The 14,863-nt window shown below is 50.1% G+C and overlaps 1 protein-coding gene across 1 annotated transcript in view; it reads left to right on the forward strand.

The window, feature by feature from the left end:
* The first annotated feature begins 841 nt into the window (after positions 1–841).
* LOC116957319 (uncharacterized) overlaps positions 842–14,863 on the forward strand; it is a 42,257-nt gene continuing 28,235 nt past the window's right edge. Inside the window, exons 1-2 of the mRNA XM_032979398.2 lie at positions 842–2,132; positions 5,903–7,027. Of these exons, the coding sequence (XP_032835289.2) occupies positions 5,908–7,027 (1,120 nt within the window). The 5' untranslated portion in view covers positions 842–2,132; positions 5,903–5,907. The remainder of the gene's footprint in view (positions 2,133–5,902; positions 7,028–14,863) is intronic.

Below are 14,863 nucleotides of genomic sequence, written 5' to 3' on the forward strand. Positions count from 1 at the left end.
TGCCACCACCGCCAACTGTTGTGGTGCGGTTGAACTTACGACTCTTGGTCAGAACAGGCAACGGGACATTACGGACAGGTTTCTTCATATCTCTGAAAGTGATCTGATAGTCGAATGTTCGTAAGTAAAGAACTACCTGTATTTTTGAAGTTTGCACGTCGTTCTCTCTTTCCCAGCGTGATGGTCCCATGGTACAATATTTTTCTTACGGGTCCTTTTTCTCTCCTCCACGTTTCGGATCGACATCGCCACACGTCCTGAATATTTCGATGATTCTGATTGTACGAATGTCCACGTGGTGATGACGACGACGATGACGACTATGACAACAAGCAACCACGTCGTTGAGTTGTCATTATTTTCGATAGCCAACGGGGGGGGGTCGCTTCTGAAAAAGGAAGAAACACCAGCAACTTAGTGGGGCTTTACACCAACTTTTATTTGCCTTTACTTTTTTAAAAGTGATTTCATGTTTTACTCAGCCCGGTACTTTGCACCGCCTATCGCGTTGTGGTCACGTTCTGATCCCAACCCCCCCGCCCCCCGCCCGTGCCCCGACTGGGACATCTATGGGAAGAAAAAACTAATTTGCTTCGTAGCTTTTCTGATTCCTCCTGCTGCAGTATAAATACAAGATTATCATTCGGATCAGTCTCGGAATTAATGAAGCCTTTCCTCCAGAGCCCCTCCCCCAGAGCCCCCCCCCCCCACATCCCCCAGAGCACCCCCTCCACACCACTGACAGCCCCTCCCCCGACAGCCCCTCCCCCGACAGGCCCTCCCCCGACAGCCCCTCCCCCGACAGCCCCTCCCCCGACAGCCCCTTCCCCGACAGCCCCTCTATCCGAAAGAGATTGCTTATCTCTCCACTCCCTCCCTCTCACCCTCTGTCCTATCGCTCTCTCTTTTTTTTACGATCAGAGGAAACAAGAAGATGCTCGGTGTAGTCGGCACTTTGCTTCGTTCATCATTTAGGGTTTTCTGTTTTTTTTCAATGCTTTGCTTTTTATTTCACTCTCACGCTCTATATCCCTCGATGTCTTTTTTTTTCCCCATCTCTCTCCCATCGCTCTCTCCCCCCTCTCTCTCCTGTCGTCTCACTCTCTCTCACTCTCCCTTTTACTCTCTCGCCTCCTCCTCCTCCTCTCCCTCTCTCTCTCTCCCCCCTCTCTCTCCTGTCGTCCCGCTCTCACTCCTCCTCTCGCCTCCTCCTCCTCTCTCTCCCGTCGTCTCACTCGCTGTCCCGTCTCAAGCCTGGAAACATTATAATCAGCAGCATCACTAACATCACCATCAGCAGCAGCAGTATCACTAACATCAGCATCAGCAGTAGTATCATCACCAACATTATCAGCAGCAGCATCATCACCAACATTATCAGTAACATCAAGATTATCAGCAAACATCATCAGCAGCAGTATCAATGCCATCATCACCAACATTATCATCATCACCAGTAGCAGCATCAGCAACATCATCATCAGCAGCAATAGCATAACCAGCAGCATCAACAACAACATCATAACCAACAGCATTAAATACATTAACTTAATCACACCACCATCAGCAACACTAACATCACCATCAGCAGCAGCATCATCATCAGCAACATTATCAGCAGAAGCATCATCACCAACATCAGCAACATCAAGATCATCAGCAAACATCGTCATCAGCAGCAGTATCAATACCATCATCCCTAACATAATCAGCAACATCATCAGCAGCAACATCACTAACATCATCAACATTACCATCAATAACATCATCATCAGCAGCAAATATCAACATCATCATCAGCAGCAGCAATATTTTCATCAGCACCACCACGACTGTGATGATTAATAGCATATTCATTAGCGGCATCATTGCTAACATCCCATTCACATCATCATCACCATCACCACCACCATCATCATCACCATCACCACCATCATCATCACCATCATCATCACCACCATCATCATCATCACCGTCATAGTCACGACCACCGTCACCACCACCACCGTCATAGCCACGACCACCGTCACCACCACCATCATCATCACCACCACCGTCATAGCCACGACCACCATCATCATCACCACGTTGATCTCTGGACTTCTCAAGCTGGACTCCACCATCAGAACGAAGTGAGGAGAACACCTGGCAATGATGATTTTGGTGGTGATGATGGCGGTGATGATGATGCTGATGGTGGTCGTAGTGGCGGTGATGGTGGTGGTGATGGTAGTGGTGATGGTAGTGGTGGTGATGGTGGTGATGATGGTAGTGGTGATGGTAGTGGTGGTGATGGTGATGGTAGTGGTGGTGATGGTAGTGGTGGTGATGGTGGTGGTGGTGACGGTGGTAATGATGTTGGTCATGGTGGTGATGAGGATCATGGTGGTGGTGATGATTATGATGGTGGTTATGGTGATGATGGTGGTGGTGATGATGATAGTGAAGAATATGATGATGGTTGTGGTGATGGTTTTGTTGGAGGTGATGATAACGATGAAGAACCATTGTGGTCGTCAGGGCGGCGAGATGTTGACCACCTCGCCTGGTATACAGGAGGTCGTGGGTTCCATCCCGAACCTGAAGCCTGCTGCACATTTGGTGTTTGCGTGTCTCTCTCCCCGTGGTTCCGTGCAATCTTTCACCGGCTCCGCCGGATTGTCTCCATCCACATTAGGGTCACGCATTTAGAGTTATTTGCCTGTTATTATGCATGTCCACGTGATGATGGTGATGGTGATGTCGACCAACGTGGAGATGGAAGCTGTGGAGACTTTAGCTCACCCTAACAATCAGAGGGAGCCAATTTTCAAGTGCCGACCAGGGCACCTTGCATTGTGTGGAGTTTGAGAGTGGGTGAGTGCGAGAGGGTGAGTGCGAGAGGGTGAGCGCGAGAGGGTGAACGAGAGTGTGAGTGGGTTAGTTTGAGAGGGTGAGTGAGAGTGGTTGAGTGTGAGTGGGTTAGTTTGAGAGGGTGAGTGAGAGTGGTTGAGTGAGAGTGGGTGGAGTCTAGGGAGAGTGATTTGGTTTAAAGCTTTCGTGACTGCAGGAATCCATACTCTTGGGTTGTTTCAGTAAAGTCACGTAGATTGAAATAAAATAAATAACGACGTTTCGAGCCCAACACAAGAGCCCGTCTTCAGGTGAAAATCGCGACAGCTGCGATGTTGAGTCTATGGGTAGTGTTGAGTCTTTGGACAGTGTTGAGTCTATGGGCAGTGTTGAGTCTATGAGCAGTGTTGAGTCTATGGGCAGTGTTGAGTCTATGGGCAGTGTTGACTCTATGGGCAGTGTTCAGTCTATGGGTAGCGTTGAGTCTATGGGCAGTGTTGAGTCTATGGGCAGTGTTGAGTCTATGGGCAGTGTTGAGTCTATGGGCAGTTTTGAGTCTATGGGTAGTGCTGAGGCCATTGGTAGTGTTGAGTCTATGGGCAGTGTTGAGTCTATGGGCAGTGATCAGTCTATGGGTAGATGGAGTCTATGGGTAGTGTTGAGTCTGTGGGTAGTGTTGAGTCTACGGGTAGTGCTAAGTATATGGGTAGTGTTGAGTCTATGGGTAGTGTTGAGTCTATGGGTAGTGTTGATTATATGGGTAGTGTTGAGTCTATGGGTAGTGCTGAGTCATGGGCAGTGTTGAGTCTATGGGTAGTATTGAGTCTATGGCCAGTGATCAGTCTATGGGTAGATTGAGCCTATGGGTAGTGTTGAGTCTATGGGTAGTGTTGAGTCTACGGGTAGTGCTAAGTATATGGGTAGTGTTGAGTCTATGGGTAGTGTTGAGTCTATGGACAATGTTGAGTCTATGGGTAGGGTTGATTATATGGGCATTGTTAAGTCTATGGGTAGTGTTGAGTCTATGGGTAGTGTTGAGTCTATGGTCAATGTTAAGTCTATGGGTAGTGTTGATTATATGGGCATTGTTGAGTCTATGGGCAGTGTTGAGTCTATGGATAGTGCTGAGTATATGGGTAGTGTTGAGTCTATGGGTAGTGTTAAGTCTATGGGTAGTGTTGAGTCTATGGGTAGTGTTGAGTCTATGGGCAATGTTGAGTCTATGGGTAGTGTTGATTATATGGGCATTGTTGAGTCTATGGGCAGTGTTGAGTCTATGGATAGTGCTGAGTATATGGGTAGTGTTGAGTCTATGGGTAGTGTTGAGTCTATTGGTAGTGTTGAGTCTATGGGCAGTGTTGAGTCTATGGATAGTGCTGAGTATATGGGTAGTGTTGAGTCTATGGGTAGTGCTGAGTCATGGGCAGTGTTGAGTCTATGGGTAGTATTGAGTCTATGGGCAGTGATCAGTCTATGGGTAGATTGAGTCTATGGGTAGTGTTAAGTCTATGTGTAGTGTTGAGTCTATGGGCAATGTTGAGTCTATGGGTAGCGTTGATTATATGGGACATTGTTAAGTCTATGGGTAGTGTTGAGTCTATGGGTAGTGGTGAGTCTATTGGCAATGTTGAGTCTATGGGCAATGTTGAGTCTATGGGTAGTGTTGATTATATGGGCATTGTTGAGTCTACGGGCAGTGTTGAGTCTATGGGTAGTGCTGAGTATATGGGTAGTGTTGAGTCTATGGGTGGTATTGAGTCTATGGGCAGTAGTAATAGGTTTTACCCTTTTAACTGGCACAAAAACTGACACCTTTATTCAAGGCATCATGTTTGCAATAACCACAACACAAGCAGTCAAAATGCAAACAAAAGAGACAACTCTGATAATAATATGCACTGTCCTTGAATTTGATTGGTCCACACCCGAGACGGCTTTTCTTAGAGCCTAGTCTCCACTGGTGTTGGACCAGAAGACGCCAAAAGGCGTACCAGTTAAAACGGTAAAACCCATTACTATATCTTGTTACTGGCAAAGGAGGACTCATAATGTAAATGCTCACCCCGAGCCCTCAATACTCTGATAGTGCACTGTTTTTGAGTTGTACACCTTTTGGCGTATTCTGGTCCAACACCAGTGGAGACTATGCTCTAAGAAAAGCCGTCTCGGGTTTGGACCAATCAAATTCAAGGACAGTGCATATTATTATCAGAGTTGTCTCTTTTGTTTACATTTTGACTGCTTGCGTTGTGGTTATTGCAAACATGATGCCTTGAATAAAGGTGTCAGTTTTTGTGCCAGTTAAAAGGGTAAAACCTATTACTATATCTTGTTACTGGCAAAGGAGGTCTATGGGCAGTGTTGAGTCTATGGGTAGTGTTGAGTCTATGGGCAGTGTTGAGTCTATTGGGTAGTGTTGAGTCTCTGGGTCGTATTGAGTCTATGGGTAGTGTTGAGTCTCTGGGTACTGTTGATTATATGGGCAGTGTTGAGTCTATATGCAGTGTTAAGTCTATCGGTTGTCCTGAGTCGAAGGCCAGCGTTGAGTCGATGGGCAGTTTCAAGATGATATGGTTACTATAAATTCGCACTTATCATATGGATATAATAATAATGATGCTCATGTTGCCTTGATGCTGTTGATAATCATAAGGTGGATTCTATACTCTCTATTGTAATGTCACCAATTATGACGACATTGGTTTGAAGTGAGGATGCTCATTCTTAATTTGATCTTAATGCTACTGCTGATTCTTCTGATGATGCTGATTCTTAATGTGATGTTAATGCTATTGCTTATTCTTCTTAGGATGTTGATGATCATGATTCTGATTCTAATAATACTCACTCATACCCGTGCTATTCGTGACTCCGAACACTCCCAGTGCTCATTAAGTCCCCAACGCCTCTTACACACCTCCCTCCCTCCCTCCCTCCCTCCCTCCCTCCCTCCCTCCCTCCCTCCCTCCCTCCCTCCCTCCCTCCCTCCCTCCCTCCCTCCCTCCCTCCCCCCTCCCTCCCTCCCTCCCCCCCTCCTTTCTCTTGGGTCCCCATCTGCACCAACCCGCAGGCCCAATGACCTCCGCTTCCCGCGGGGTCCTCGTCATTAGAGGAGAAGGTGGTGGAGGTGGTGGAAGTGGTGGAGGAGGAGGAGGGGGAGGCGGAGGTGGAGGAGGTGGCGGTAGAGGGGTTGCCTGGGGCAGAATCGACGAGCGGAGTGGCCGAGGGAGCGTGGGAAGCAACGAATTTGGTGGTGGCGGTAGTGGCAGTGGTGGCGGTGGTGGCAGTTACCACCACCACGACCACCACGCCGTCACGGGAGTGGTGGCAGCGAGCGGTGGCCCATGGCGAAGCAGTCTCGCCTGCTCTGCATCGCTCGTCGCCTTCGCCCTCATGCTGCTGGCCATCAACACGGACCACTGGGTCTACAAACGGGGCGTGTGCGGGCCACGGGACTCCTCTGCCTCCTCCACCTCATCATCATCCTCCTCCTCCGCCACATCATCCTCGAGTCCAGCTCCCAACCTCCTCAACGCCACCTCCAGCACCACCGCCACCATCGCCGTCACCACCGCCGCCACCAACGACCTCAATAATCCGAGGAGGGGCCGCCCAAAGCCAGAGTCGAACTCGAATCTCAGCGGAAGCGCAGGCCCAACGCCGCTGGAGGCGATAGCCCCCAGGGGTGACCGGGGCACCACTGCAGATCGTCAGCGAGGCAGCCTGAAGGGCTTCGGACCGAGCATCGAACCGGAACCCAGCGTGGAGCCGATAGGAGGTGGTGGAGGTGGTGGAGGTGGTCGTGAATTGACCGACATCGTCACTTCGTCTGGCCGAGGAGGAGGAGGCGTCGTGACCGGAGTGATCACAGGAGGAAGAGGAGGTGGTGGTGGTGGTGGTGGAGGAGGTGGTGGTGGTGAAGTGACGAAGAAAGTAGGAGGAGCGGTCACAGGGAGAGGTGGTGGTGGGGGTGGTGGTGGTGGTGGGGGTGGTGGAGAGGTGATGAAAAAGGGTGAGAGGAACGAGGTCACGGGAGGAGGAGGTGGAGCAGGAGGAGGAGGCAGAGGAGGAGGAGGTGGAGGAAGAAAAGAGGCGGTCATGGTGAAGGTCCCATCGGGGGTCGTAGCAAATAGCCAGGGCAAGAGGGAGGAGGTGCTCATGAATTCGGGGTTGTGGAGGAGCTGCTGCCTTGAGGGTGAGTTGGTTGAGTGGAATCCTCATCACCAAAACTCACCACCGAACTCACCACCAAACCCACCATCAAACTCACCACCAAACTCGCCAACGCCCACTCACCGAGGAGTCCCGTGTCAGGCTTTCGCTGATCACCATTCGTTATCCTCACCAACTCCTCACCATGAATGCGAGCTGGTGAATCTGAGTGTGGGTGAGTGTGGCTGAGTGTGAGTGGGTGCGTATTAGTTGGTGAGTGTGCGTGGGTGAGTGGGTGAATGTGAGTGAGAGTTTGGGTGAGTGTGCGTGGGTTAGTGTGAGTGGGTGAGTGTGAGTGTGAGTGTTTTGCGCGAGTGTGTGAGAGGGTGATTAAGAGCGTGAGTGTATGTGATAGTGTGTATGAGAGTGGGAGAGTGTGTGTCAGAGTGTGAGTGGGTGATTGTGAGTGAGTGTGCGTGAGAGTGTCTGTTTGTATGCGAGTGAGAGATGAGATGACTGGCCGATGTACCAACTGTGCCCCCTACTGTGACGACTTGCTGTGTTTTAGCCATCCGGCTTTCCTCTCATTGTTGTGAGCACCGCTCATCTGCCCTCCGTTGTTGCTACAGGGCGACTGACTCCTGCCCAGTAGCGTCCTACGCGAACCTGCTCCACAGAGGCCGTTCTTGACACCGCTGGTACCAGTCATCAGAAAATCCACTCAGCTCCACGTCATCTTGTATCACATCACTCCATCTCTTCTCTAGCCCGTGCTGCCCCGGTTTAGCCCCTTCTATCCGGCCGAACAAAAGCTGTTGAGGTATCCGGTGGCTGGGCATGCAGACTATATGGCCCAGCTAACGCAGCCTTGACGGCCGGAGGAGCTCACCGATGGGACTTTGTCCAGATCTTTCAAGGATGTGTGAGCTCCTCACAGAATCCAGACTAGTTAAACTCATGATGGATCGTAGGCAGGTCCACGTTTCTCAAGCATAGAGAAGGGAGAGCATGACTGTGGCAAAGAAGACTCGAAGCTTCGTGTGGATTGACAGACCAGGTAGCTTCCACACAGCTTCATGCAGCTGATGAAAATATAATCCTGCCCGACTGATCCGCAGTGAGACCTTTGCTGTCAAACCGGAGCCGGTCATGAGCACCCTTCCCAGCTATGGTAAACTCTCCACAACTGTCTCGTCACCAATTGTGAGTTGTGGGAGTGGAGTGTCTGATGGTACAACATACCTAGGCAAGTGCTTAGTTTTGGTGGGGCTGATGGTAAGGCCCCATCTCTTAGTGGCACGCTACAGGTTCAGCAGCAGCGCATCCAACTCCTCAGATAATCCGTATACGCAACAATGTTGACCAATAGGGAGCCATTCCTTGACTGCACCCGGACATCAATTCACCTCCCATTGTATCTGTGCCAGATTGAAATTATTTCGGTACAGCCATCGCAAGCTTCACCAACTACCTGGTCAAAATCGATATTAAATCATGTTGGAGTCAAAAGACATCCCTGTCGCATCCCAAGGTGAATGAAGAATTGCTCTGACTCCTGGCCACGTACTTTTACCCGGGCCTGCTCACCATCATGAAGGTCCTTAATGATTGTGAACAGTGAGGGACTCTGAAAGCACGAAGAACAACCCAGAGCCCAGACCTTCTGATGGTATCATAGGCCTTCACAAGGTCAATAAAGCAGAGACGTAGGTCCTGTGGGAATTTCCTACACGTCTGCTGTAGCAGACGGACAAAAAACATGACATCTGTGCAGGTCCGCCCTTTCCTGAAACCACATTGAGGCGCCGCAAGCCTCTCATCAGCGTGCCTGGCAAGGCGATGTTGAATAATCCTTGCCAGGATCTGTCCCGGCACAATGAGAAGGGAAATGCCCCTGGAGTTGTTACAGTCTGTGCGGTCCCCCTTTTAAAAAAAGAGGCACCAACAAGGCATCCTTCCAATTATGCAGAACCTGTCCAGTGGTCCAGACTGTTATTATGATGTCATGTAGGGCATTCTGTGAAACAAACGCCACCATCCCTCAGCATTTCGCCTGGGAGATCATCTCTGCCCGGTGCCTTCTGTACTTCCTCAACAGATGGCACTTCAGCCAGCCACTCACAGGGGATGACTACTTCTTCCAATATTTGAGGCATCGGTCAGTCATCTCAGTCATTCGACCCATGGCACCTGGGTCTGTCCCTTGACCTCCTGCCAGCGGGCGTTCGACAGTTCACGTGGCCTCAACGTGCAAATAGCCTGGCACAAGCGCCGTGGTGACGTCACCGCCACTTAGTGGCTAAGGGCAGTTGTTGCTGTGAGTGAGAGGGAGGGTTAGTGAGTTGTGTGTCGATGTGCGTTGGTTATCCCCACTAACCTCACCAAACTCACCACCACCGCATCGCTGCACGTTCACCTCTAGCAATTGCCTCACTTGTACACCTCTGTTTTCTTACCTCCAGCGATTAGCTCACTCACCACTACATCTCTGTACGTTCACCTCCAGCAAATAACTCACCACAGCCTTTCCGTCTTCCTGCTTTCAAAGTGGATTATTTGTGTCGTCCAGTAAATAAATAATAATTATAATATTTATCTGACAGACTAATCTCTAATGCTACTTTCGGCGTTTCCCCCCCTCCTGCATTCCATGCCACGGATGGAGAGAATCTAGGCCAGAAATCTTCCACGTCGCCATTAAAATGAAATGACAAAAAAATATTTCACGAAAAAAACGTCAGCTCTCCCTTCCCCATTCCGATGACGTACCTACGTACGTCATCCTTTTTCTGCCAATCCTGTTCAGATGACTACACGTTCCGATGACGTACACCTACATACCCACATGTCGGTACACATACATCATCCGTTTTTTTGTTCCCATTCCGTTTCGATGACGTACATATACCATGTGTAACCGTGTGCGTTGTGGGGTTCAATTCTCCATCACGCAACAGCCGGTTTAGTGTGCTAAACCTAGTTGAGCGAACTGGTGCATGTTGTGTTTAGAGTGATGCCTGTCGGGTGGTGGTGGTGGCAGCGGTGTTTGACAACACATGACGTTTATACCTACGAGCGATCAAACCCTTTCAGATGGCCTAAGCGTGCACGCACACCATCGGAAATGGAACCGGAAGAGAGCGAGAGAGAAAAAAAAACCTGCAAAATAAAATAAAGCGTATAACTTTAGCGCGTTCACCGAGGCTGTCACAAATGTGCACGTGCGTGCTTCTGTGTGTCTGTGTGTGTCTGTGTGTGTAGCAGTTGGCGCGCTGCGCTATGAACCTGGTGACCCGGGTTCGATTCCCGCTCACGGCCAACACCAGTGACGATTATCTGAACAGGTCCTGGGCCTCCCTTAGGTCGACTCAGCCTCAAATGATTACCTGGTGCGGTGTGTAAACATTACCACTGGGGATACTAAGGCGGTCGGGCGTGATGCTGGCCACCCACCCCCTCGTGTACCGTTGCTGCCTTCATAGGTGCTCGCTAACAGCACTTGCCCCTACAGTCTGTTCAGGCTATATGGGGGATCTTTGTCTGTGTATGTGGGTCTGCGTGTGTGTCTGTGTGTGTGCCTATGGCCTGGCACAAGCGTCGTGGTGACGTCACCGCCACTTAGTGACGAATGGCGGTTGTTGTGTCTATGTGTGTGTATGTGTGCGAGTGTGTGTGTTTCCATGTTTGTGTGTCTGCGTATGTTTGTGTCTTTGAGTCTGTGTGTGTGCGTCTGTGTGTGTGTCTGTGTCCGGCAAAAACAACCCGCTGCCTCCTCGTTGGTGCCGGATGGCAACGCTGTGGTGGGCAGTGCCGTGGGGGAAGGGCCAATGTAGATTGGCCCTTCCCTTCATGGCGTTTGTAACCACCACAGCGGCCAAATGAGGGCTCTGGACAGGTACAAGGGGCTGGTAACCCCTCCACCTTCAATTAACTACCACTAGTCTACGAGTTAAAAAATGCATTAAGCTTGTGCCGGAGGCCCCGGGGGGACAGGCGTCTATGACGTCTCCTGGCCAAAACCCATTTGTCGGAGCCAGGAGACTGAATCTTTACCCTCGGGGCTCCCCCAAAAATAACAAAAAACCACTACGTGTGGCTACGTGGAATGGTCGAACGCTCACTGCGGAGAAGAGGCTGGCAATCCTCTGTCGGGAGCTGGACCGGTACCACCTTCATCTCTGTGATATTCAGGAGGTCCGGTGGACCGGCTTTAGCTCGTGCTGCCATGACGGGTGGACAGTTCTCTGCTCGGGGCAGGAGACTGCCAAACAACAGGGAGTGGCTCTTCTGAATAAAATAATTAAGGGGGTGTGGGAGCGTGGCGGTGAGGCGTTGGAAGCTGTAAGCCCCAGGCTACTTTGGGCTCACCTTCCCATCAACCAGAGGCAAGGAGTGGTGGTTGTGGTTACTTATGCCTCCACCAAAGACGAACATCCGTGGAGGGATGCAGGCAAGGCTGATGAGTCAGATGCCTTCTATGACCTCCTGTCACAGGTGCTAGCTAAAGTGGACCCTCGGGATAGAGTCATCCTGTTGGGTGACTTCAATGCGTGTGTGGTCATGCTGCAATGCGTGTGTGGTTATGCGCTGGCCCCTGGTATGGAGTGATTCGAAGGCATGGGCCAGATCAGCTCAATAACAACGGCAGGAGACTGATAGATTTGTGTGCAGCCCATGGGCTTGTAATTACCAACATGCTATTCCGGCATCGGCGCATCCGCACAACATCATAGATGCATGCCGGGTCCAAGCAAGAACATCTGATGGACTACATAGTGACGGAACAGCGGATGCGGGCCCATGTCCCAGACATAAGGACCTACCGTGAAGCTGATCTGCCCCCTGACCATCGACTTGTCATCTGTATGATGCGCCTGCCATTCTTCCACTCCGGGGGTGGGTGTAAACCCACGACCCCATTCAAACCCTTAGTGGCATGGTCTTCGGTAGCTGATGAAAGTTGCAAGCAAGAATTTCATCATCGCTTGCGGCTGGGGTTGGCATCGCCCCCGACTCCTCCTGATGTCGTGGGAAAATGGGCGAGGTTAAAGACTGTGGCAGCTGCAATAGCTTCTTTGGGTACACGGTCCAGACCTCCCTAGAGACCCTGGCTGACAGAGGAGTTGTTCAGGCTGGCTGAGAAAAAGCAACAGGCCCACTCTCAGCAGCTACAGCATCCCACGTCGGAGAATGAGGAGGCTTACTGCAGCCTTCGCTCGGAGGCTCGGAGGTTCGGAGAGCCGTGAGGCGCTGCAAGGATGGGTGGTGGTCGCAGGTTGCTGAGGAGATGGAGTCTGCCTCAATGGCCCGCGATCACAAATCGCTCTTTAATTCTATAAAAAAGTAACCTGCAGTGCCACACCTATCACCATAATTTGGGGAAAGAACTCTGATTCAAACTCCGACCCCCAGGAACAGGTTTGCAGAATTGCTGAGTATTTCTTTGAGGTCCTGGGGGAGGGGAAATCCCTCAGCCTGGAAAACCTCGTGACACAAAATGGCGATGACCCTGACGAGGCTGCAGTGCCTCAAATATTTGAAGAAGTCACCCCTGTGAGTGGCTGGCTGATGTGCCATCTCTTGAGGAAGTACTGAAGGCGATCCTGAGTCTGAGACTAGGAAAAGCACCGGGCAGAGATGACCTTCTAAGCAAAATGCTGAGGGACAGTGGCGTTTGTGCACAGACTGTCCTACATGACATCAATAACAGTCTGGACCACTGGATGGGTTCCACAGGATTGGAAGGATGCCCTGGTGGTCCCCCTCTTTAAGAAGGGGGACCGCACAGACTGTAACAACTACAGGGGCATCTCACTCCTCAGTGTGCCGGGAAAGGTCCTGGCAAGGATTATTCAAGATTGCGTTGCTAGGCACACTAAGGAGAGGCTTGCGGAGCCCCAATGCGGTTTCAGGAAAGGGCGGTCCTGCACAGATGCCATATTTTTTGTTTGTCTGCTACAGCAGAGAATCTATCACCCCTATCGTTGGAAAATAACCATCTGAGGACCCAATCAAAACCATCACCTTTCCATACATAGCAAGGGTAACCAAAATTATTTCCAAAATCATGAGCAAACGCAACATCCAGGTACGATTCAACACAGTTCATAAAATTCGTGATTTGATCCCATCTGTGAAGAATGTGATCCCTAACATGCAATACCCCGGCGTCTACAAACTAAGCTGTGTCTTCGGCAGCAGTTACATTGGGGAAACTAAGCGACATGTCTCGGACCGGGTTGGTGAAAATAAGGCAGATCTGAAACAAGGTAGGACCAATACCTCAGCCGTGGCTGATCATTGTTTTGATGCTGTGGGCACACACGAAATTGATTTTCCAAGACAAGGGTACTCTGCAAGCCCACTGGCTATCATCCAGCCATCCAGACATATAAACACAGACATATTTTCAACCGAGAAGATGGATACAAACTGAGAAATCATTGGAAGGACGTTATTAACCAGTTTAGGTCATAAATGGCTGTGTTGTTCCCTCTCTACCTATGTTAACAGTTATTTTCGACTCTCTGAGTTACATTCACTAAAACAGCCACCGTTAGCTGTATTAGTAAATGGCGGCTTGACATCCTTTTCCACTACCATGTGGCGATGGCTCTTTCCGAGCTCTCTCTGAGCTCACATTTACAATAAAATTTCTTACATTGACATAGTAATCTCTCACAATACAATAGCTACCCCCACAGCTTTGTTTGTCAAGATTTCTCTGATCTTACATTTACATGCAAATTTAATCTCTAGCCCCGCCCACTGACTCTTGGGCTGCAACGATCTCAAACCTTTATAACTCCCAGCCTTCGCAGCTCTCCCACCATTTATTCCCAGCAGCTCTCCCACTATATTTTTCACCTGATGACGATTGCTTGTTTTGCGATCGAAACGTCGTGATGTTGTTATTATGTGCATTACTTTTATTATTTTAATTATTTGTTCAATCTACGTGGCTTTACCGAAATACCCAAAGAATAAGAATTCCTGCAGTCACGAAAGCTTTAAGTCAGGATTTACAGCAGACGTGTAGGGAATTGCAACAAGACCTATATCTCTGCTTTATTGACCTGGTCAAGACCTATGATACCATCAGCAGGCCTGTGCTCTGGGTTGTTCTTCGTGCTTTCGGAGTCTCTGACCCTCTGCTCACAATCATTAAGGACCTTCATGATGGTGAGCCGGCGTGGGTAAAACTACGTGGCCAGGAGTCAGAGCCATTCCCTGTACACCTTGGGGTGTGACAAGGATGTCCTCTGGCTCCCACTTTATTTCCCATATTATTTAACATCTATTTTGACCACGTAGTTCGTGAAGCCTTCAATAGCTGTACCGGGGGAATCTCCATATGGTACAGATATAATGGGAGGCTGATCGATGCCCGGGTGCGGTCAAGGGATGGCTCCCTATTGCTCAACCACGTCATGTATGCTGATGATTTGGTAATAGCTGCTCATTCAGAGGAGGAGTTAGAGACGCTGCTGCTGAGACTGGAGCGTGCCACTAAGAGGTGGGGCCTTACCATCAGCCCCACCAACACTAAGCACCTGCCTGGGTATTTTGTACCATTGGACACTCCACCCCCACAACTCCCAATCGGTGATGGGGCAGTTGTGGAGCGAGTGGAGAGTTTCCCATACCTGGGCAGTGTGCTTATGACCGGCTCCAGTTTAACAGCAGAGGTCTCACTCCGAATCAGTCGAGCGGCAATACCTTTTCATCGGTTGCGTAATGCTGTGTGGAAGCTACCTGGTCTGTCGCTCCGCACTAAGCTTCAGGTCTTCTCGGCCACGGTCATTCCCTCCCTTCTCTACGCTTGCGAAACGTGGACCCCCCCAATGGAACATCTTCGCCGGTTAGAAACATTTAGGCT

This window comes from Petromyzon marinus, chromosome 72 (assembly GCF_048934315.1).
Source record: "Petromyzon marinus isolate PM22_M1 ecotype Great Lakes invasive population chromosome 72, UKy_Petmar_22M1.pri1.0, whole genome shotgun sequence".
In the NCBI taxonomy this organism is placed as follows: Eukaryota; Metazoa; Chordata; class Hyperoartia; order Petromyzontiformes; family Petromyzontidae; genus Petromyzon; species Petromyzon marinus.